Genomic DNA, 21589 nt, shown 5'->3' on the forward strand with positions numbered 1-21589 from the left:
CCACCGACGGACGCCGCAGAAGAGAAACGTAAAGTACGACGTGCCGTGCAGCAGAATTTGTTTGCTTTCGTTACGCTTTGTGTAGCGATACGAATCGGTAAGTGCGGGAAGACACTCACGGGTTGGTGACCATTTGAAAAACGTGAAATAATAGTCCCGTTTTCCATTGCAGCATCCACGGTGATGAGTCAAGGAGGGTTATGAATTTGACTAGGCTGAATCAAATCAGGGTGGACATTCTGTCTCAGTTAATCTGGTGTTTAATATCCAATAAAAAGTAGAACCACCGTTAGTTGAATGGTTTTTTTTGTTTGTCGATAAATTCGACAAGCGTATATCAAACGGACAACGTTATGCGAACCTGAAACAAACATTACGGACAATCACTTTCTCAATCAAAAATGTTTGGAATTGAAATATTGTACTTTTTGCAATAGAAAGAAGAAGCAGCTGCTGCAGACTTTTGCAAAATATTCTGACATTTATGCTCTGTCATCGTGATCAATCAAGCAATTCCGCAAACGCTGACACGCTCTTCTGTTCATTGTTATCTGGTGTGCAGTGCTGAGACCGGGTTATTCGGGCTTTGTTGCTGTATTTCTTTTCACTGTGCATTCTAAACTTTTGCTAAATTAACTAAACATCTCTGTTGTGGTCTGCTTTTGCTTTGGAGGGTTGCTTTGGAGCTAAGAAACAAGGCAAAAGTTTAATTCTCGCCTTGCGAACTATCGGCGTTGACTTCGAGCAGAATGGGTTTCAAGCATCTGGTAACAGCGAAAGCCAACGAAGTTATTCCGGTTCATAAGTACCGGTCGGATCGAACTGGTTTGACGGTGATAATCGGCGAAGTAGAAGGTCCGGTGGTTAATGGTTACTTTACGCTTGCCACCGAAGCGCATGACGACGATGGGTTGCCTCACACGCTGGAGCACCTAATATTCCTCGGCTCCGAAAAGTATCCCTACAAAGGGATTCTCGATCTGGTGGCCAACCGATGCCTTGCGTCGGGTACGAATGCATGGACCGATCGGGACCACACCTGTTACACGATGACGACGGCCGGTTGCGAGGGCTTTTTGACGCTGCTTCCGGTGTATCTGGACCACATCCTGTACCCAACGCTCACGGATGCCGGTTTCGTGACGGAGGTGCATCACATTTCTGGCGAAGGCGTCGACGGTGGGGTCGTATACTGTGAGATGCAAGGCCGCGAGAATACGGGCGAGTCTCGAGTAAGTCTGGAAATGTTACGCGCAAGCTACCCAAACTGTGGCTACAGTGCTGAAACTGGCGGCATCATGCATAACCTCCGGACGAGCACAACCAACGAGAAGGTACGTGCCTACCATGCCACGTTCTATCGCCCGGACAATTTGTACGTCATCATTACGGGCCAAATAAAGCCGGAAGATGTTTTCGCCGCCCTTGAGCCGGTTGAACAAAAAATCCTCTCGAAGGGTGCACTTCCGCCGTTTAAGAAACCGTGGCAAACGCCCGTTGCGCCGCTAGCCGAATCGAAAAACTTACACATAAACTATCCGGCGGACGAGGAAGACTGCGGGCTCGTCAATATCGCGTGGCGGGGACCGAAAGCAACGACCGAGTACGACACTTTAACCGCCTGTTCGGTACTGCTGCGTTACTTGACCGACACTTCTGCCAGCCCTGTCCAACGGGACTTTATCGAGAACGAAAACCCGGATGCAAGCAGCGTGAGCTACAGCATTCTCGAAAACTCCGTCTCGTTGCTGTACATTGCGTTTGAAAACGTTCCGCTCGGCAAAGAGAGTAGCATATTTCCCAAGCTGAAGTCGCTTTTGGATTCCATCGCCAACGGAACGGAAAAGCTGGACATGACGCGAATGAGAAATGTTATCGAGCGCTACCGGCTGGAGGCACTGAGCAGCGTGGAGTCGAATCCGCATGACCACATTGCCTTCCACGTGATTGGGGAGACGCTTTATGGCTCAAGTGATGAACACGTAAGATAGGCTTCTCTAACCGTTGACCCAGCAGTACACCTGCCATGACCACAACGTTTTGCTTATGATTATTGTAGTTCGAGAAGCGACTGAATGTCATCCGCTATTTGAAGGAATTGAAAGACAAAGAGGATGACTTTTGGTTGCATCTGTTAAGAACCTACTTCGTGGACGTAAGTATAAAGGAACGGCCACCTTTTGATTCTGGCATTCACATTCAATCCGGTACTCTCTTAGAGCAATCATGTCACTGTGTGTGCCGTACCTAGTGTAGAGGAAAATTTAAACACTGCCAAGGCCGAACAAACGCGCTTGGATGAACAACGAAAGCGTCTCGGGGAAGGTGGGCTGAAAGAGAAAGAACAGATTCTGGCCAAGGCAACGACTTCGAATGAAGAGCCCCCACCGAATGAGATGATTACTTCTTTTCCTGTGCCATCGACCGAAAGCATTACATTTTTTCCAGTCAATATTTACCGTTCCAGCCAGAACGAGAACTCCCCACCTGGCATAAAGCTGCAAGAGCTTTCGTTTTACTCGGAGCTCTACGATTTGCACACCAATTTTTGCTATGTAAGTACAAGTGGCACCCAGTATTGCAGGATATTTGTTCCAACAGTTCGTTTTAATTTTCTCTAGTTGAAAGTGTCGATGAACACGGACCCACTGAGCGTAGAGCTGCGTCCTTACCTGGTGTTGCTGATGGAGCTATTGACGGAATCGCCCGTGCGCCGTGGTGACAAATTGGTACCCTACGAAGAGGTGGTCACTGCTCTCGAGTCCGATACGGTTGAAACGGCCACTGGACTTGGCTTTAAGGCATCCGGGCGGTTCAGCCTGGGCTCGTACTCTAACGTAGCGGCCCTGCATATGCAGGTGTCACGCGAAAAGTATGCTAAAGGCATCGAGCTAATAGGCGAGTTACTGTATCGCACGGAATTTACTGCCGAACGGATCAAAGTGTGCGCCACTAAACTGATCAACGAAGTACCGCAGTCGAAACGCGAAGGGAATGCGATTGCGAAAGACATGCTAAGGGCGATGCGCTACCGAGACGATAGCAACGTGCGCCTTTGCTCGCTGGTAAAGCAATCCAAGTTTCTCACGGCCCTGGTGACACAGGTAGAGAACCCGGCAACGGTAGCGGACGTAATTGCGAAGCTGAATAAAACGCGAGAATTAATTACGCGTCCGGAAAATATTGCCCTACACGTAGCCGCAGACTGCAAAGCGATGGAAGAGCTGGGCATCGACTTGAATGCTCCCTGGAAGCAGCTAGCCATCGTGTCCGAAGCTAAGGAGTTCAGCCCGATCAAAAGGTAACAGTGCCCACAGGAAATGTTTCGATTCGCCTAATTTCGCGATACCATTTGCAGTTTCACCGTTATCCAAGATTGGAATCATATGGTTAGTCCGAGTGCTGAGGGTGTCATTTTGGGACTCGGCAGTGTTGAAAGTGCATTTTTGTTCCGCACGTGTCGATCGATTAGCGATTTCAACGATCCCGATCTGGTAGCCCTGTTGCTGTTCCTACAGTATCTCACGCAGTTGGAAGGTCCACTGTGGCGTCAGATTCGAGGACAAGGTTTCGCGTATGGGTATAACATTTTGCCGAGACCGAACGATGGTTTACTCTACTTCTCGCTGTACCGAGCCTCGAATATTGTCGCTGCCTTCAAAGAGGCCATGAATATCACTGTAAGTTCCACGTTTATTTCACTGACCACAACGGTGTAGTGTTTGGTTTGCTCTTCATTAAAAAAGTATATTGCTCCAAACAGCAAAAGCAAATCGGTGACCACGCGACATGGGATGCAACGCTACTGGAATCGGCGCGCAGTTCACTTGTCTATGAGATTATTGCACGAGAAAACAGTATCGAAAAGGTAGTCGATGCTTCGTTGCTATCCAGCTTCAAGCAGGTACCTGCCGGCTACAATCAAATGCTGGCCAAGAAAGTACGCAAAGTGACAACGGATGATTTAGCACGCGTTGGCAAAAAGTATGTGCAGCAACTATTCGAAACCAGTGACACTTGCATGTCAATCGTATGCCACCCGGATAAGGTGAGCGACGTGGCTGGCGCATTCGAGGGATTCGGTTACAACATGAAGGTGTACTCAAACCTGGACGAAAGCATTTTGGCTTAACAAGATTCGTCTGTTTGCTAGAGAGAAATGAAAAGGAAGCCCGGATGAGCGAATTGTTCAAACGTCTCAATTGAGGAAAGAATATATTTGTGGCGAAATGCAGCAGCAGATCAGTTTGTCCCAGATTAGTGTTTAAATTTGCGTAAACAGCGAACTACCGCCATTCGGTGCAATCCGGAAGGGTCTCGCCCGAGTGCGACCACGGAAGGGCTTCAAGAAGCTCTTATCCTGAACAAACTCGGCCGGTGTGTAGTAGGGTCCTTCGGTTTCCAGGTAAATGTCCAAACAGGACATGGCCCGCTTCAGTTGCAACGGCAATAGGCATTCTCTATGTTCGGCATCCGCCAGGCTGTTACACCAGTACTCCATCTCCTGCGAATCATAGTTTAGCATAAATACATCAACAAACGTCTTTTAAACAAACTAAAAATTGTTGAACTTACCCGGACAGAGCTATCGCGATCGGCGGTATGCTTCCCGTTCCAATTGAGCGAGAAAGACCACAGTGGTGATTCTTCCGGATAGCGGCAGGGAACACATATATAGCATTCCAGTTTGGCTGATCCCCGGATCACGATTGCTCTGAAAAATAAATCGCTGCTGGTGGCAACGGCATCGTCCAGAAACTTGCCTGCTGTGCCGGATGCAACGTAATCCTCATGGGTGATTGCGCTCCATTGCAGCAACGTGCTCGAGATGCGAATGGGGTGGCCGTGTTCATCGTTGATTGACGTGTCAATCAACTTACTTTCAAGGTCGTAGATCTGCTGATACAGCTGCAGTCGAGCCTCCCATCGCGCACGGATCGCTCGGATTATGGAGGGGATCGTTTCATGAAAGCCCACCGTTGCCCCGGTTAGGCCACTCTCGCCACTGAGCAAATGCCCACGCGGTCCGCTGTAGGAGGGATAAATAAACTCCAAACCGCAAAGCTCTTGCACCCAACGAAAAGGTTTACCAAGTCCTTTGTCTTTCAGCAGCTGCACTAACTCATGAGCGTCGATCGAGACATTCTGTAGTTGATATTTGGTTTTCGGGTTTGGGCTTTCGGTGCCGGTGTCGTTGGGAAATAGTTCGGTCAGCACGGTGTCCAGTGAAAGTACATCACCGGCTGCTACCCCTGACAGTTGGAATTCTACCAACGCGCAGTTCATTGTCACAATGTTCATATTGGGCAGATAGGAAAAGGTCATCGCTAGTCCCGGCCCAGGAGCACCACCCGTGGATCGATTTTTCACTCGGATTGTCACCGTTACGCAGAGCGGATGTGCCTTGAACAGACTCTCGCGCTTCTGTTCGGTCAAGTTCGTTTTTGTCTGACTGCGATGGTGGCGTTTTTTGGTGCCTCGTTCGAGCTCGTGTTCGTTGTCATCATTATCAGAATCTGCCCGGTCTCGGTTGCTTCCGGAATCGTTTCCACACTGGCTACTGGCTTCGTGTTGTAACATAGTTTCGATCTGTTTGGCTTCCTCTTCGTCGCCATGAATCGAGGTTGACAAAAGGTTATCTATAAAATGATGAAAAAGGCCATTAAAATGGATAGGCGTTCAACAATTACGCTAGACGTTACCGCAAGCGTCTCCGTAGGCGGTGACATTGGCATACAGGAGGTACAAAGGTTGAGCCAGTAACCGAACGTTTTTCTGTATTTCCCAGCCTTTTTCGATGGGCATTTGCAGTGCTTCTTGCAGCGGTCTCGTTGCCACCAGCAGATCTTGCAGACGGGGGGCCAGAGAATCAAGGCGCTCGGACTTGGCAACTATGTCCTTGTGCATCGCTTCTTTCAAGGTTTGCAGTTCCTTCAAGTGTGCATCCAGCTCCTTGCGCTGCTGCAGTTCCCACTCCAGACGTGCAATGCGGCGTGAATGCTCATCCGTCTTGGTCTTTTCCGGCTGTGAAACCGTTTTCGGGGCACGCTGATAAAACTCCTCCACCGGCACGAGTTCAATCTCTTCGTCCTGACTTTTGAAAAGGTAGCAACGCTGTACCTCGCGCTTCAAATGCTCCGCCTCGTACAGTAGGTTCTGCAACTGTAATCTGTTGCTGTCCACGCGTAGCTTCTCCTTATGCAGCGCCTCTCGACCGTCTCGGATGCGCACCTTGTCCAGCCGGTTTAACTTTTTAAGCAAGACGAAAGCCAGCGAACCCTCGATTCGTTTTTCGGCTATTTTCAATCTCGCTTCGTCGCTGTTTTCTGACTTCAGTTTGGCGATCTCGGCAAAGAGGTCTCTGAGTTCATCGCAAGTGGCGTGGAACAGTTGCGCATCTTTCACAGAAGACCGCTTGCCGGCTTCTTGCTCCTCAAACTCGACGGTGTTCTGCGATGGAAAAGAGTGCGATATGTTAAAACCGACACGCGATGGTTGGATGCACAAGTTTACCGCATAAACATCCTCCTTAGTAACTTTCGTTGTTACAGCCACTCCTTCGGCGTTACTGGTAGAGCTCGTCTTACGACGCTTTTTATCCGTTGCTATATCGCGTACCGTGGCTTCTAATTTGCTGACCATTGTCACCAATATGCCCAATAGTTTCCCCACAAAATGTGTTGTAAAAATGTGTCCGGCAAAACTGAGGCTTGCTTTTGTGGATAGTGTTTATTTCAAAGTCTCCAATTTTTCCTCCACTCTCTAATGATGTACGCAAGGTTCTTACATTAAGATTCACCCGTTTGCATCTCATTCGGTGGCGTGGATGACAACATTGAAATGTATTTATTTCAGCTTGTTCGCAATGCCGAACATTGCAGAGCAATTTTAGGAGGAAGTTATTATCCATAACTGTACAAACGATTGTTTAATTTTGCATGAATCCTCGGCATTCGATGGTAGAAATAATTTTATGCTGCCGGCATCACAAAGGTATGCGTATCTTGGGCTTTTGTCATGTCAGGCACAATCCAGTTCTCGCTCTCATAACCATCTCTTTTTCACGCTCGTTTAGTCGATTCGTAGAGTTAAATATTCGCCGAAGTGTAGAGCATCGTTGCTTGTCAATTTGTTGATGCCGAAGAAGTAAAATGTACTAGGGTGTCGCAAAGGTTACTGCCCGAACGATTTTAGGTCTGTTTCTCACTGAATCATCTTACGCGGTGGTGAAAGACCGGTGATTGCCATGAGTGCGGAGTCCGACAGTGTGTTGCCGATTCATTCCGGTAGCGCCGATGAGACCAACAACAAGGCACCTAGCGACGATCCGTTGCCCCAACAGGAACAGCAACAGCAGCAGCAGCAGCAGTGTGCTCCTGCCGCAGAAACGACCCCTGAGGATCAGGTTGCTACGCCTGTTTCAAACAGTAGAGCATCCGTGCCGGGGACAGCTTTGCCTGTGAAACCATTGAATCCGGCAGTCACTGTGAGTATGGTCTTGTGTGAACCTTGTTTGACCTTTCTTCTACCGTACACCGGGCTTGCACTGTTTCGGGCACCGTAATTTGTCTGATTCTCTAATATCTGATCACAGGAACTGTGGGTAGAAACGAAAACTGGCGAAGGGAAATCCTATTACTATCATGCCATCAGTCGCGAAACGACCTGGATACGTCCTGAAGGACCGGGAGTCAATGTTATGACCCAGGCCGAGGTGGAAGCCCTTAACAAGCAGCAGACGCAGCAGCCAAAGCCAAATGATCAGAAAGTAGCGTTAGACGGCCTTCCGGCGACTGCCAACACGCCATCACCGGCAGCAGTAGCAGCAGCAACCGTAGCACTGCAACACACGGTACCACGGTTTACGGGGCCACCACCGACGTTCGTCGCTGGCATGGCTCCGTTCGGTATGCCACCGCCAAACTTTCCCAACTTTCCTCCGTGGAACGCACCTCCGGTGAACAATGGTCAAACATGGTCGCTGGGACAGAACCATCCGTTAGATGCCACCAAGCAAGCCATGGCTGAAGTGAAGCTAACGGAAATCGATCCATCGATCGTTGCAAAAGCCACGGTTTGGAGTGAACACGCGGCACCCGACGGTCGTACGTACTACTACAACATCTCTAAGGGGGAAAGCGTTTGGGAGAAGCCGCAGGAATTAAGCGATCTGGAAAGTAAGCGTTTAGAAGTTTTCGCAGGCTTCAAACCATTGACCAACTCACTATACTTTGTTCCGTTTGCAGAGGTAAAACTGGCGGTATGGAACGCAAAACAGAAAGCAAAATTGCCGCCATCCGTTCCGCCCTTCCTAGCTCCACCGATTCCACCGCAGATGCCAATCATGCCATCTCCGGCACCAGGCTTGAAAATTCAACAGTTTCCCACGCAGTTGACGGTGCCCGGTGGTGGGCCGCCTCCACTGGGAGCGGCTCCTCCTGGTGGGCCGTTGCGGCTTCAGCCACTACCTGGCGCGGCCGCCGGCGGCGGAGTTGTGTTTGATCCCCTGGCATTCATGGCACTGAAGAACGATAAGACTGCGGTAGAAGAAGAGCGTAAAAAGAAGCTGGAGCTGGAAAAGAAGCGAAAGGAGGAGGAAGAAAAGGCAAAACTGACGAAACCGCAAGATAAAAGCCGCCCCATTTCGAGCACTCCCATCAGCGGCACACCATGGTGTGTGGTATGGACAGGCGATGGAAGAGTGTTCTTCTACAATCCTTCGACGCGCACGTCCGTGTGGGAGCGTCCGGATGAGCTGAAAGAGCGTGCGGACGTCGACAAAGCCGTGTCGGTGCCGCCACAGCAGCTGCTTGGGAACGTCAACAACAAGGAACCGGATATGGTGGCCAGCAAAGCGCCCAACGTTGCTACTGGCACAGTGTCAACGGCAGCGGAAACGAGCGACAGTGGTACAGCTGGTAGTGATGTGGTCAGCAAACCTCGCATAGCCACTACGGACAGTGAATCGAGCGGAGAAGAAAATGGCGAGCACGCGAGTAAAAAGCTAAAACCGGATGTGGAGGCAACCATGGGTAAGCTGCCAATTACGAGCGGGACGACGATCAGTGGTAACCTGCGTGGCGATCCAGAAAAGGAGGCCAGTGCGATGGAGGCCGAAGCAAGAGCGGCCCGGGAAAGAACAATTGTGCCGTTGGACGTGCGTATGAAGTCTTTCCGCGAAATGCTTCGCGAAAAGGACGTTTCCGCTTTCAGCACGTGGGAAAAGGAGCTCCACAAAATCGTGTTCGATGCCCGCTACCTACTGCTGACCTCCAAAGAGCGCAAGCAAGTGTTCGAGCGGTACGTTAAAGACCGGGCCGACGAGGAACGGCGTGAAAAACGCAACAAGATGCGCCAAAAGCGGGACGATTTCCGAGCCCTAATGGAGTCGGCACATTTGCACGGAAAGTAAGTGTGTTGAATTGTTGAAAGTTGAATGGTGTTACATCCAAAATGATACGTTTTTTCCAGGTCGTCGTTCAGCGAATTTGCGCAAAAGTACGGTAAGGACGATCGGTTTAAAGTGATCGAAAAGATTCGCGAACGGGAGAGTCTGTTCAATGAGTTTATCGTCGAAGTCAGAAAGCGCGAGAAAGAGGAAAAACAGAACCGAAAAGAACAGGTAAACAAGTGAATCCATCCTCTTCGCACCGGCTAGTTTGTTGAGCAAGTGTTTCACTATCCGCTACTATTCCAGATTCGCAAGGACTTTCAAACAATGCTTCGCGAAAGAAGCGACATCAATCGGCACACGCGGTTCAGCGATGTGCGCAAGCGGTTGGAAGGTGACAGCCGGTACAAGGCACTTGCGGATCACGGGCAGCGCGAGGGGCTTTTTGAAGACCACATTAAAACCCTCAAAGACGAGAAAAAGCGTGCCAAAGAGAGGGAAAAGGAGAAGGAAAAAGTAGATCGAAATAGTCGAAGCGACCAGCGGTCACGCAGATCACACGATCGCTCCCGTGATCACCGCAGTCGCTCGAACGATCGTAGCCATAGGAAAAGCTCTAGCAACGAGGAGGCAGGTGGTGGTGAAAACCGCGCCATTGTAAACAGCATTGTTGACGATGACGAAGGTGAAGAGTGCAACACGTCTGATGAGAACGAGATCGAACGGCAGCAGAAGGAACGCGATCGGAAGCTGCGCGCGGAGGCCAGTATTAAGGAGCGGGAGAAGGAAGTGCAGCGCACGTTGGCGACTCACTTGCGGGATCGTGACAAAGAGCGGCAGCACCATCAGCGAGACGAAGCAATACGACACTTTAACGCATTGTTGACCGATTTGGTCCGCAATGCGGATTTAACGTGGAAGGAAGTGAAAAAGTTGTTGAAAAAAGACCACCGCTGGGAGCTCATCGAGATGCTTGACCGTGACGACCGTGAAAGGTACGCCTGTGTTGACCGTTACGCTAGACAGGGCTTGAAATGAACGCACTTTCATCTTTACAGGTTATTCAATGAGCACATCGAGAGCCTAGTTCGCAAAAAGCGTGACAAATTCCGCGAAATGCTGGACGAAGTTCCTTCGTTGGAGCTTACTTCTCAGTGGAAAGAGATCAAGAAACTCATACGCGATGATCCTCGTTACTTGAAATATAACAGTAGCGAACGGGTAAGTTATGCGAGCAACGTACTTGAGGCAAACTTTATACTATCTCGGTGTCCTCCACGGGTCTGACAGGGCGAGCGCGAGTTTCGAGATTTCATCAAAGACAAGACGGCCAGCGCAAAGGTCGCTTTTCGGGAGCTGCTGCAGGAGTGTAAATTCGTTACACACAGAAGCCTAGAACTGTACCGCGAGAATGCGAACCATTTGCGCGAAATCGAGGACATCCTGCGCAATGACAAACGCTATCTGGTACTGCATCACATGGCCGCGGACCGCACTCAGATAATATTGGCGCACCTGGAGGAGCTACACAAGCGGGGGCCGCCACCACCGCCAACGGCTAGTGAATCACTGCGACGAAAGTAGCCTGAATGTGTGCAAATTGATTGATTGTCAACCGTACGTTTTGGTCGTATTTGCTTGTAGAGTATTTCGACTGAACCATCAATGGAACGAAACTCATCCGAAGCCTGTGTGTATTAAAAACAAGAATTAAACTCTCAATGACAAATTAATATAGCAACCAAATAAGTAATTGATACAGTGTTTGTTGCACTTTTTCCAATGTTATTGATGACAACGGCAATTGGTAATTTCGTTTTTGCTGGGTAATGGTGCACTTCATTAGATGTAGGTGCTGACGCGCGATTACACACTACAATTTCACGCTAAGTTGGTTCACATAATAAATACAAACAGCGAGAGTTGGCAACCATTGATTCTGAGTGCCTGCACCATGCGCATTCATACGGAGGATGTTTCCTGTCTCCCTCGTCCGTTCGCTCCCGTCACGCTTAGACGACGTAGGTATCTGGGAGCTCGAAACTAACATCCAGGTGGGCCTCACGTGCCAGATGCACAATCTGGGCCAGATGCACCGACAGCATGGCTGCCTCGTCCAGGTCATCCTTCGGGAGAATGCGGAGCTTCGACTTTTTGATCAGTTCCTTGGCCTCGTTCACGTTCGTGCCCTGCAGCCGCACAATGATCGGCATTTTGATGTTCAACTCCTTCGTTGCCTGAATAATACCCTCCGCGATAACGTCGCAACGCATGATGCCGCCGAAAATGTTCACCAGAATCGCAAGCACCTTCGGGTCGGAAGTGATAATCTTGAACGCTTCTTTCACTGCTTTCACGCTCGCGCCGCCACCGACATCCAGGAAGTTGGCCGGATCGCCACCGTGAAGCTTGATAATGTCCATCGTCGCCATCGCCAGTCCGGCACCGTTCACAAGGCAGCCAATCGATCCGTCCAACGCGATGTAGTTCAGATCGAACTTGGAAGCTTCTACCTCTTTCTTATCCTCCTGCGACAGATCGCGTTTGGCGAACAACTCTTTCTGGCGAAACTCGGCATTGTCATCGAAGCGCATTTTTGCGTCGAGTGCAAAATCTTAAAATACGAAGCAAACACAAAGAATTAGCTACGTGTCCCGGAGAAGTATTTAGTTTAAGCACTCCATAGTTTCTGGAGGTTTAAGCAGATCCAAACTAAATAACTATAAATATTGGTAATGGAACATTCGATTCCCATCGTTTTGTGGAAACATGCATTACACAAAAGCACCACAAATTTGGGGTCAATAGCTTCAGTAGCGCGTAGAAATGATACAAATAAAATCCCTACACAAATATGATTTGTTAAATTTTACCAAAATGAAACGGTTTCAATACTGTCCAAGATACAAACAGATTAAAACACATGCAGCACTAGTTGTTTGACACAACACGGAACCATAAGTTGGACATTATTTTAGTGCTTAACATAACTACGAGTTTCTAGAAAACAAATAAACCTGCCAAATCGTAAGGCGAATACCTTATGATGTATAAACAGTATGGTTAATTGCTAGCAATACGAAAGGCGCATATATAAACGATAACAGTGCGTTGACTTGAACGAAAAGAGTAAAGTGGATACGGCTGTTTAATAAGAAGAAAGTGTGCCAAAAATTCATTCAAACCATACTTCATGTTAAAGCATTAAAACATCAAAACCCGAATTTACTTCGGAACGCACCAGAATTCACCACTTTCAGGCTAAGCATGGAATTAACCAACACCTTTTTGCGATGCTTTTTGCTTTTAATTTTTTATTTATTTTAAAATTTAAATTTCAATTTACTTTGAAAAAGGAAATTTACGTTTAAAAAGGCCTAGCGAAAAAAAATATATAATTGGCATAGTAATAGAAGCAGAATGCGAACCTTTTGTGCAGAACTTATCCTTTTCCCCAAAAAGTACGGTTAATAAAGCCCTCCCTGAGACGCCAATTCTCTTTTCGTTACACTGTTGCTGTACATTCATGTTGAAAATTTTTAAAGTATTAGGTGTATGCGTTGAAATTTATCGTTTACATATAGGGGGCGCTATTGTTGGATAGAAGGCACAAATGTCATCAAATAACTGTCAAATGTCAAGCTTAGGCAAATGTCAACAAATCTGCATCATCACATTTGTCAATTTTTCCATTGTGAGATTGTTATTAACACGAAACCATGTGCGAATTCGAGCCAACAAAGCGTCATTTGCGGGAAGTGTTGTTGTATCACTTCCATCTGAAGAAAACTGCAGCCGAAGCATGCCGGTTGCTTAGGGAGGCTTATGGCGATGCTGTTATATGCGAAGCCACTTGTCGTAATTGGTTTCGGCGCTTCAAAAGTGGTGATTTTTGCACTGCGGACAAGGAGCACCCGGGATCAGCGAAGACGTTCGCAGATGAAGAGTTGGAAGCATTGCTGGAAGATGACCCGTGCCAAACACAAAAACAGCTTGCAGATGCATGTGGAGTGGACCAAGGAACAATTTCCAGACGTTTGAAAGCGTTGGGGAAAAAAAGTAGCAAAAAGTAGTGGCTAGCGACGGACACTACTTCGATTGACTAGTTTGTTAAGAGTTTTGAACAATAAACGATTCAATTTGGTAAAAAAACGATAAATTTCTACGCATACTCCTAATAATTTCCATTTCTTTTCGACTGACGCATAGAAAAAAAGCAAGAATGTGCGCAAAATGAAGCTAGTAAATAGGCTTTGGCAGGAACTAAGGTATCACACAAAACACTTAAATGGTTTGTTTAGCGATTACTTACACTCTTCGCCTAATTATGAGATGTGTTGCGGATGATGATTGAGTAGTGTTTTGTGGGACGTATTATTAAAGAAAGGAATTAATTATCAGGATATGCACGTAATGGTATGTTTCGGAAAAACCACATCAACCTAATGTGTAATAAACGTAAGTATGGACGAAATTTCAGGAAAAAAGTTGAGCAATTTTTGATAATGCTACGATGCTGTTGATGGCGATACTGCAACGTATCTTCGCATCTTCTTTAATGGTATTATTCACGGAACTATGCATGCTGCATTACTGGGGCACAAAATAAGTGTGAGGTTCGTTCGATTATTGAACGAAGCGTTAGTACACAGCATATCGTCACTCGTCTCAAAATACGTGTCTAAAAGAAGCCGGCTTCTAAATACAGTAACGCTTCGCTGAAATGATAAAGACCCAGTTCCGAGAATGTATGGCTACAGCGCTGAAGGCCAAATTCAACCATTTTCATCAAAATTAGTTGGACACATTTGCGCTTCATCTGTTAAAAAGGAGCCTACTTTTCTTCTGACGAGGATCAAAGTTGCCAAAAACAAAACCGGTTTTCTTAACCGTAATGCATCGACCAGTGCAATCGCTCGTACTCACATGTTTCCGCGGCATCTTCAGCATATGGGTTTATCTCAATCAGCAGGGCGTCTTTCTTCACGAACAGATCGTACATATTGAGCAGCATTTTAGCCGTCTCCTCCAGCTTATCCTCGAGACCAACTTTCTTGGCGATCTTTAAGAAAAATCGTTCCAAAATGTCGAATGAAACATCTGCGCAATAGTATGCGGACAATGTATCTTGCGTCCTACCCGCACAGCTTGCTCCTTCTGCAAGCCTTTGTTAATGTCGATTGGCTCGTATACAATTGCATCCGGGTTCTCGGCAGCCACTTCCTCAATGTTAACACCGCCCTGCGAGGACGCAATAAGCACTGGTCCCTGGAAGGAGATACGCATTAAGTGTTTAAACATGGCTCTGGTTTGATTGGACGTTGTACTATCGCTTACATTGAACGCACGCTCCATCATTACGGCGAAGTAGAACTCGCGGCGCGGAAACTTACGCTCCGCCACCATCACCGAGTTACAGATGCGTCCGGCAGCGCCGGTTTGCTTCGTCACAAGCAGTTGGTTTATCATTTTGCTAGAGATGTCTTTAGCCTCCTGCGGTCTGAATAAAGGGAAGCAAACTGGTCAGTTGAAAAACGATCCGTGGCCTTTGACCAGCCTTCGTGGCGCACCGATTGGTCGACAACACTTACGAGAACACCACCCGTACACCGCCTTTCAAACCATTCTTGAAGCTTCCTTTACCGCGTCCGCCGGCAAGCACTTGCGCCTTCAGCACAAGGTTCTTTGTTTTCAGGTCCGACGCAATTTTTTCGGCTTCCCCTCCGGATGTTGCCACACCGAACCTGGTGACGGAGAGAGTGCACTGTTAACTTCGGACATTGAACTGATGACCGGCATTTTCGGGGATAATGTTTGAACTTCAGCACGCGTATGGGTTACGGGCACGAGATAATGTTTGTTGACACCGCTTGTAATGTAGCATGCCAATCGAATGACCGGCCAAGCGATAAGCCATAAACATTATACCGTACACTAGTGCGGTACAGCCAACGCTATACCAGCACACTATCTGATCTTTCGACTGTACACTTTGATTTTATAGAACTGGTTTATTTACATACAAATCTTGACTTACTTCGGCGTTGGGATGCCCGCTTCATTCAGAAAACTGTAGGAGACATGTTCCTGGACGTTCAAGTGGCGCTTCTGGCATCCACTGGCAAGCACCTTAAAACGAAGCAAATCTTTATCAGTAAACAGCTTTAATTTGTTTATCAATTGTATGGAACGAAGCAACTCGCAGTCACATAATTACTCAATCATACATTCAAATGAAATGGATCGGTATTTCCAGCTTCTTACGCACATCTGATCGATGACGTCACGCATAAATTCCACCGCACAGAGCACCTTCGTTTTAGGTTCTTTGCTGGTCTTGGCGAATCGACTACTGTACACATGTTACTGAACCAATTGTGCTAAATCATACGACAAGTGGCCGCAGCGAAGTGAACCAGGGTAGGCAACAAAGTGTGGTCTAAAAACGAAAACATTGCATAATCTGCGGCTGGCTTGGCAAGGTTCGCAATTCGTTCCAACAATGGTTTAGAATTGAACCATTCCGGGCGCGAATGTAAACCGAGACAATCTAGCATTCAGCTATTTTTAAACACGGAATCCAAAACACTGTGTGCTAAGGGCGGGAGCAGGATCCTTCGGCGATCCCGTTGTTACATAAAAACTGGTGCGACACAATTTTTTTCGGAACCGAGAATGGGAAGCTACTATATTGTTTTCCCGAGTTGAACCAACACCTTACCTTAGGGGACGATTTGCTCGCGATGTCGGCCAGCAGAAGGCTCGAACGGCGCAAAATGGAAGCCATTGGCGGTGAGCAAACCAATGTACTAGGATGCTAAAGACTGGTTTGCTAGGCTGTGCACTAGAGTTGCCTTCTGAATCACTTCTTGGGGAATAGTAATTGGCAGCTAACCGATTGGAGCACGACGAGCACGAGCGAACGTTTTGAAGGTGTGTATGTGCCGCAGCAGAACAGTATTGACAGCTGACGTACGTTTATAATGCATCGTTCGACTTTACGGTTCTATGAAATTTCAGTGTTTTACCAATTTTTACAATGTTTCGCGCAATTTCAACAATGTTTCAAGAAGGTGTTCGCGGCTTGTAAGCAAGCATAATATGTTATCTTTCAGCAACACAACAAGAGAATGGCTCGGCCGCATTGCACAAATATCTTCACATGTCCCAGCCTAGATCCAAATAAACTTATAGGGTGGTTTCGTATTCATGAATTTATTTCTGTTACTCCTTACACCACTCGTTTCACTTCAAAGAAACGTTTGAGATAGTACACCTGCCCGACGGTCATGACAATAAGAACGATTGCTTCAAAAAACGACCACATCACAACACGAGAATTGGTGCTTTCGTTGATCGACCGATGAATTCGATCTCGGACCTGATAAACAAACCAACAAATCAAACGATTATTATACGTACAGTTAAAGTGCAAATCTCGTGGCGGTTTCACTAACTTACATGCATGTAATCTTGCTCGTGTTTAATACTGGTAAGCGTGCCGGATAGCTCACGGATCATATCTTCCAACTTTGTGTGGCCGGCTTCGCCTTCGTTCACTGCTCCAACAGTGCCCTTCGGTGCTTCACCGATTTCCATTGAAAACATCACCACCTGTGAGAAAATCACCCGAAAACAAAAATAGAAGATACACGCAATTAGAACACTAGCTGAACGTGCCCTTTTCGGCACATTTTCTTGCCTTTGGTGTGAGCGTTGACATTTTGTTGCTGAAACAGTAATGGTAGATGCCGGTTTCATAGGCGGAAAATGTGTATTTTCCTGACGATTCCTTCTCTCCCTGGTAGATCACTTTCTGATCTGGGCCACTAATGCGTACTTCTATATCCAGAAAACCACCTTCGACCGTCTCGAACATTAATCCTGGAAGAAAAATATTTGGAAATGTTATTGCAGCCGAATACGAAAACAAACCATTTGCGGACAGTGTGCATTCAACGAACCTAGCTTGGTTCCAGCTTCTGCACGGTCAAAGAAACATTCCTCCGAATGAGGATCCACGGTAATGAAGAAACCATTGATTAGAACCACATTTATGCACAGAATTAAAAGACAAAATCTTAGAAAGTGGTTCATATTGCCGAAATTATTTGCTTGTTGTTCGCTAGCCACGTAATGAAATAATCTGTCGGTTGTGGAGCTGCAATCTTTGACAGCCGTCATAACTCGCCAAGGTACTTACACGGGAGGTATGTAGCAAACATCAAAATCTTCAAAACTAGCATTAACCCTTGTAGAAGTATGGGCAAATAACGTACTGTTTTCCTTTTTAAATAGCATAATTTTTAAATGTTTGGTTTTCTTAACATTATTTCATGCTGGCAAAAAAAATGTTTTCTTATGAAATAGGTACTGGGCTAATGCTATCAAAATGGAATGGAATGGAATGCCAAGTGCAAATACGTAAGACGATGCGAACATAATGATTACTCTCGAGGGAATACTGAGGAAGATTTACTTGATGACTACGTGGTAGTGGCAAGGATAGAACGATTTGATACGTATTTAATTAACTACATGAACATATTTTTCTCTTCGTACGATTTCCTGGTGCATAAAAAAAACATGTAGTAGGAGAATGTCTAAATTTTTCAAATGCAAATAAAAATCATGTCTTCATAGACTTGTTAGAGACTTGAAATATGTTTCCGTATAAATGGAATCCACATTAAAAACCTCCACACGCACTTGACGCTCCTCAAGGCGGAGCAAGTATCAGTTACTTTTTGCAGCGATGTTGATGGTATTATCAGCTTGGGTTTTTGGCGCAGGAAACCATCATCTCAACGACTGGCCACTCAATATTATCACCTTTTAGCTCCGTTGTTTTACCTCATTGGCGCTTCTGGGCTGGGGTGTGAATTTTTTTTTGCCTGCGATGTTGCCTTGCGTTCGTTCCCATCCACTTGCTGCGTCCGTTTGGTGGCTGGTATATTTTACGGCAGCATTAAAATTATGCTACAGAAGACAAACAAAACCACCCAAACCGATGACGATGCTCGAGAAGAAGAGAACCTAAGAGCAAAGCCCATGTGCACGAAAGCAAGAGCAAATGTCCGTAAAAACGGGAAAAAACTACCCCTCCAAGCCTCCAGCGCACACTGACCTTCCGATCGCCGTTGTAAGCTTTGGAAGATATGGCGGCGGGAAAAGAAGAGCGAAAATTAAACGAAACAAAAAAACGGCACGCACAATCGTGGAAGTACGCAGAAAAGGATGGCTGACCACTGAAGACAGCAGAGCAAAAATGAAAAAGATTCGGAATTGCTTGAACGTAGCTTAAGTCACAAGAAGTGTGTTTACCGTGCCGATAGCACGTGTTATATCAGGGCGCGTTAGTGAATTTGTGCAGTCTTAAAAGTCTCTCGGGGAAACATTGCTATCGCAGAATTCATCCCCGACCGGGAAACAGTAGGGTTGTGGGTACAATCATTTTGCGCTTGATCGTGTTAACGATTAGTGATCAATTCCATCACTCTTCGAAGATCAGGTGATAGCTTCCGTCGTACGGTGTCTTGTAAGATGGAATCAGTGAAGTACGTGATGTTTCTACCGTAAACTTTTGGATTATAATTGTTCTATGTTCAAACGTCAGAAGACCTGAAATTCGATCTCTCGCGTGTAAAAACCAGATAGTAATGCAAAGAAGTACAAAAACTCCGAATTCTTTGCTATGTACAATTTATAAATTGTGCGATTTCAGCCAAATTGGGGCCTAGTCGTGAAATTGGATTAAAAACACCATATAGATAAAAGATCATAATATAGAACTGAATATTTAGTTGCGGGTAGCAATGTGTAGCAACAGTAACGCAAATAATTATTAACAAATTTGCCTTTGTTGAACGACAGATACGATAGATTGAACCAGTTCTTAGACTTAATAGTAATTTGTTCTAGAAATGTGTAAAGTGCCAGGAGTTCTTTTGATGAAACACACTTGTCGTTTTACCTGGGTTTACTACAGGTTTTACCTGTTTCTGCAGTGCGCAGAGATAACTTCTTAAATTTGCTATTCGTTTTAATTGTGCGTGAGTTTTTCCATGATCGCGTGTTGAAACTATTTTAGCCACATTTAATATACCAGCAATCTCCCACCCGCTCTTGTCAACCCATTATGCATGAAGTCAATGTCAGGGCCGTTCCGATACTAACATTTCAAGGTTTTTTGCTCTTGCGGTGAAAATCCAAGTAAAGAACGAAGCTAAAGTTGGTATGAAGCTAAAGTCCTCTTCTTGCTGGCAGGTTGTCTTGTAAGATAATCGTCGAAAGGCACTAAGATACGACTACGTAGCAATGACCCAGGCATGAACTGGTTGAACGATTAACACTCCCTAGAAGTTATTTTTACTGTCGATGATTATTGTTAATTGCATCCGTTCTGAATCTATTATTGCTCAAGCGTGTACAGTGTATGAAGACAGAACGATCGTGATGATAAATTCCGTTTTTCATCGTCGTACTGCAATTTTATGTTACAGAATATTGCGTTTACTGATTGCATTCGCAATGCGTCATTGGACTCGAACTTCTAATTTGAGCACAAGCAAATATGTATGTATCAACATTTTGCATGCTAATCACTTATGTACTCATGTTTTTATCGTTCAACCACACATTTTCAGAGCAAACTTCTTTTTATTTTCATACCACTAACAAATACATTCAATAGGTACGTTTATACCATAACTGATTGGGTAAATAAAATCATGAGTAAACACGGTCGAAAACCATATCTACATTCGAACCAAACCTGCCGATGGATACAACAAAGATCGCATATGAGCCAGTACTTTGGGTTTTCTTTTTCACAAAAACTCAACGAAATGAACTTTCATACCTACCATAAGTGTGTAGCAATAGTTCTACCCAATGAGCACTAATTTATGCTATCCCTCCTTCTCGTTTCAGTCATGCCCTGTTCTGGGCATTGGTTTTCACTTTATCAACGGTCGATAGATGCATAGGTCAGTTCAAGATCATTGACCCAAGCAGTGGTTCTATCACGCATCCAGATAGTGAGAAAACGAATGTCACACTCGTACAAATCATACCACTGGTTACGAAGAACATGACCGATCTGCCGATGATGTCCATGCTGGAATCGGTTAGATCGTTCGACTCCGAGCCGGTTCAAGCAGACGTGAAAGAAAATAGATTTGTCAAACTTCACATCGTGGACTCAAGTTCCAGAAGAAACACTACTAATCGTGTAAGTAAACTCCGGCCGGCAGACACTAATCGCACCAACGACGTGGCGACCAGTGGCGAAAAAAACAAAAATAAGTTGATTCGCAAAGCAAGCGCAAATGCCATTAAAGGTTACGCAAAACGAAATAGTCAGCACGCGAAAGCGGATACACTAACGGCCACTACTAGCAACAACGTCCTTAAAGAACAGTTGCAGCCAGCAGTAACCACAGAATCTAGCACGCGAGCTCGACGGCATAAGTATCGTAAGTTTAAATCACGTTGCCGTTGCGAACGCATATGGAATTGTGCGCGCATTCAAATCTCCGTGGCCCGTTGTGCACCAGACTATTTCATGTGTTGCTTCTAAATGCAAAACATGATCCAAACTAAAAACATACCCTGCTGGTGACATGCCGGATTTATGCTACATTCTATATTTATTGGTGTTCTTTTTACCTATCACTCCTTAACTTCAATCCAGTAACTCAGTAAACTATAATGTTCGGAATCAACGCTAGACTGATGACGATTTGATTAATAAGTTTACACTGTATGTAATATATTTGATTATGAGACCCATAATGATTGTGTGTGATGTGTTATTATCGAAAAGAAACGTTTGAAAGAATAAAGAAACAAATGTGTAACTGTGCTTTCTTGCTGAATTGTTTGATTATGTTTCTTTGGCGACTTGTCACTAGACATGTACGGTGACTTTCCTTTATTTCCTGCTGCCAGGTAATTAGCTACTTAAGTTTCTTTGTTTATTGAACATCTTTCAGTGTTATATGAGCATTGACGTTATGTTTCCTTTCGCGAGTGAGTGTCGCTGTAATTATTTAAATTCTATTCAATTTGCTACCTATTGATCAATTGTGGCACACACTGTGACGAGGCCGATATCATGTAAACAGTTCGGCAAACGTTTTTCATGACTGATAACAGCAGCTAGCGACCCTTTCACATAAACAAACGTTGCTTGAG

At 45.9% G+C, this 21589-nt stretch overlaps 6 protein-coding genes across 6 annotated transcripts; 3 read left to right on the forward strand and 3 right to left on the reverse strand.

Moving 5' to 3' along the window:
- The first annotated feature begins 621 nt into the window (after positions 1 to 621).
- On the forward strand, positions 622 to 4673 carry LOC131206357 (uncharacterized protein C05D11.1-like). The gene is made up of 6 exons (XM_058198881.1): positions 622 to 1982; positions 2060 to 2155; positions 2220 to 2555; positions 2622 to 3301; positions 3359 to 3680; positions 3764 to 4673. The coding sequence occupies exons 1-6, from the start codon at positions 750 to 752 to the stop codon at positions 4130 to 4132; spliced, it is 3036 nt and encodes a 1011-aa protein (XP_058054864.1). The 5' UTR covers positions 622 to 749; the 3' UTR covers positions 4133 to 4673.
- On the reverse strand, positions 4192 to 6685 carry LOC131206358 (THO complex subunit 5 homolog). The gene is made up of 4 exons (XM_058198883.1): positions 6514 to 6685; positions 5703 to 6450; positions 4576 to 5639; positions 4192 to 4504 (listed from the first exon to the last, which is right to left on the reverse strand). The coding sequence occupies exons 1-4, from the start codon at positions 6640 to 6642 to the stop codon at positions 4265 to 4267; spliced, it is 2181 nt and encodes a 726-aa protein (XP_058054866.1). The 5' UTR covers positions 6643 to 6685; the 3' UTR covers positions 4192 to 4264.
- Positions 6686 to 7174: 489 nt separating this feature from the next.
- Positions 7175 to 11140, forward strand: LOC131205265 (transcription elongation regulator 1). The gene is made up of 7 exons (XM_058197293.1): positions 7175 to 7486; positions 7595 to 8177; positions 8247 to 9408; positions 9472 to 9622; positions 9698 to 10386; positions 10450 to 10612; positions 10682 to 11140. The coding sequence occupies exons 1-7, from the start codon at positions 7247 to 7249 to the stop codon at positions 10973 to 10975; spliced, it is 3282 nt and encodes a 1093-aa protein (XP_058053276.1). The 5' UTR covers positions 7175 to 7246; the 3' UTR covers positions 10976 to 11140.
- Positions 11060 to 16279, reverse strand: LOC131205266 (succinate--CoA ligase [ADP-forming] subunit beta, mitochondrial). Its single transcript, XM_058197294.1, has 7 exons — positions 16113 to 16279; positions 15429 to 15520; positions 14983 to 15135; positions 14729 to 14891; positions 14531 to 14659; positions 14318 to 14453; positions 11060 to 12005 (listed from the first exon to the last, which is right to left on the reverse strand). Exons 1-7 carry the CDS (start codon positions 16176 to 16178, stop codon positions 11404 to 11406), a joined length of 1341 nt encoding a protein of 446 aa, XP_058053277.1. The 5' UTR covers positions 16179 to 16279; the 3' UTR covers positions 11060 to 11403.
- Positions 16280 to 16593: 314 nt separating this feature from the next.
- LOC131205267 (transmembrane emp24 domain-containing protein 2) lies at positions 16594 to 17548 on the reverse strand. The gene is made up of 4 exons (XM_058197295.1): positions 17356 to 17548; positions 17094 to 17275; positions 16853 to 17005; positions 16594 to 16772 (listed from the first exon to the last, which is right to left on the reverse strand). Exons 1-4 carry the CDS (start codon positions 17486 to 17488, stop codon positions 16623 to 16625), a joined length of 618 nt encoding a protein of 205 aa, XP_058053278.1. The 5' UTR covers positions 17489 to 17548; the 3' UTR covers positions 16594 to 16622.
- A 1386-nt stretch (positions 17549 to 18934) lies between these two features.
- LOC131215390 (uncharacterized) lies at positions 18935 to 20972 on the forward strand. The gene is made up of 2 exons (XM_058209779.1): positions 18935 to 18948; positions 20324 to 20972. Exons 1-2 carry the CDS (start codon positions 18935 to 18937, stop codon positions 20970 to 20972), a joined length of 663 nt encoding a protein of 220 aa, XP_058065762.1.
- Positions 20973 to 21589: the final 617 nt, after the last annotated feature.

Source organism: Anopheles bellator, chromosome 1, assembly GCF_943735745.2.
Source record: "Anopheles bellator chromosome 1, idAnoBellAS_SP24_06.2, whole genome shotgun sequence".
NCBI lineage: Eukaryota > Metazoa > Arthropoda > Insecta > Diptera > Culicidae > Anopheles > Anopheles bellator.

Bases quoted from the DNA above. Each gene is read 5' to 3' on its own strand.
- LOC131206357 (XM_058198881.1), top strand. From the start codon at position 750: ATGGGTTTCAAGCATCTGGTAACAGCGAAAGCCAACGAAGTTATTCCG. The intron at 2,556-2,621 runs GTAAGTACAAGT...AATTTTCTCTAG, and splicing joins TGCACACCAATTTTTGCTAT to TTGAAAGTGTCGATGAACAC. The intron at 3,681-3,763 runs GTAAGTTCCACG...TGCTCCAAACAG, and splicing joins AAGAGGCCATGAATATCACT to CAAAAGCAAATCGGTGACCA.
- LOC131206358 (XM_058198883.1), bottom strand. From the start codon at position 6,642: ATGGTCAGCAAATTAGAAGCCACGGTACGCGATATAGCAACGGATAAA. The intron at 6,451-6,513 runs GTAAACTTGTGC...TTTCCATCGCAG, and splicing joins CTAAGGAGGATGTTTATGCG to AACACCGTCGAGTTTGAGGA. The intron at 5,640-5,702 runs GTAACGTCTAGC...ATCATTTTATAG, and splicing joins CGCCTACGGAGACGCTTGCG to ATAACCTTTTGTCAACCTCG.
- LOC131205265 (XM_058197293.1), top strand. From the start codon at position 7,247: ATGAGTGCGGAGTCCGACAGTGTGTTGCCGATTCATTCCGGTAGCGCC. The intron at 9,623-9,697 runs GTAAACAAGTGA...CTACTATTCCAG, and splicing joins AACAGAACCGAAAAGAACAG to ATTCGCAAGGACTTTCAAAC. The intron at 10,613-10,681 runs GTAAGTTATGCG...CGGGTCTGACAG, and splicing joins AATATAACAGTAGCGAACGG to GGCGAGCGCGAGTTTCGAGA.
- LOC131205266 (XM_058197294.1), bottom strand. From the start codon at position 16,178: ATGGCTTCCATTTTGCGCCGTTCGAGCCTTCTGCTGGCCGACATCGCG. The intron at 15,136-15,428 runs GTAAGTCAAGAT...CTCCGTCACCAG, and splicing joins GCGGGCATCCCAACGCCGAA to GTTCGGTGTGGCAACATCCG. The intron at 14,660-14,728 runs GTAAGCGATAGT...ATCTCCTTCCAG, and splicing joins TGATGGAGCGTGCGTTCAAT to GGACCAGTGCTTATTGCGTC.
- LOC131205267 (XM_058197295.1), bottom strand. From the start codon at position 17,488: ATGAACCACTTTCTAAGATTTTGTCTTTTAATTCTGTGCATAAATGTG. The intron at 17,006-17,093 runs GCAAGAAAATGT...ATTTTCTCACAG, and splicing joins TGTCAACGCTCACACCAAAG to GTGGTGATGTTTTCAATGGA. The intron at 16,773-16,852 runs GTAAGTTAGTGA...TTTGTTTATCAG, and splicing joins ACGAGCAAGATTACATGCAT to GTCCGAGATCGAATTCATCG.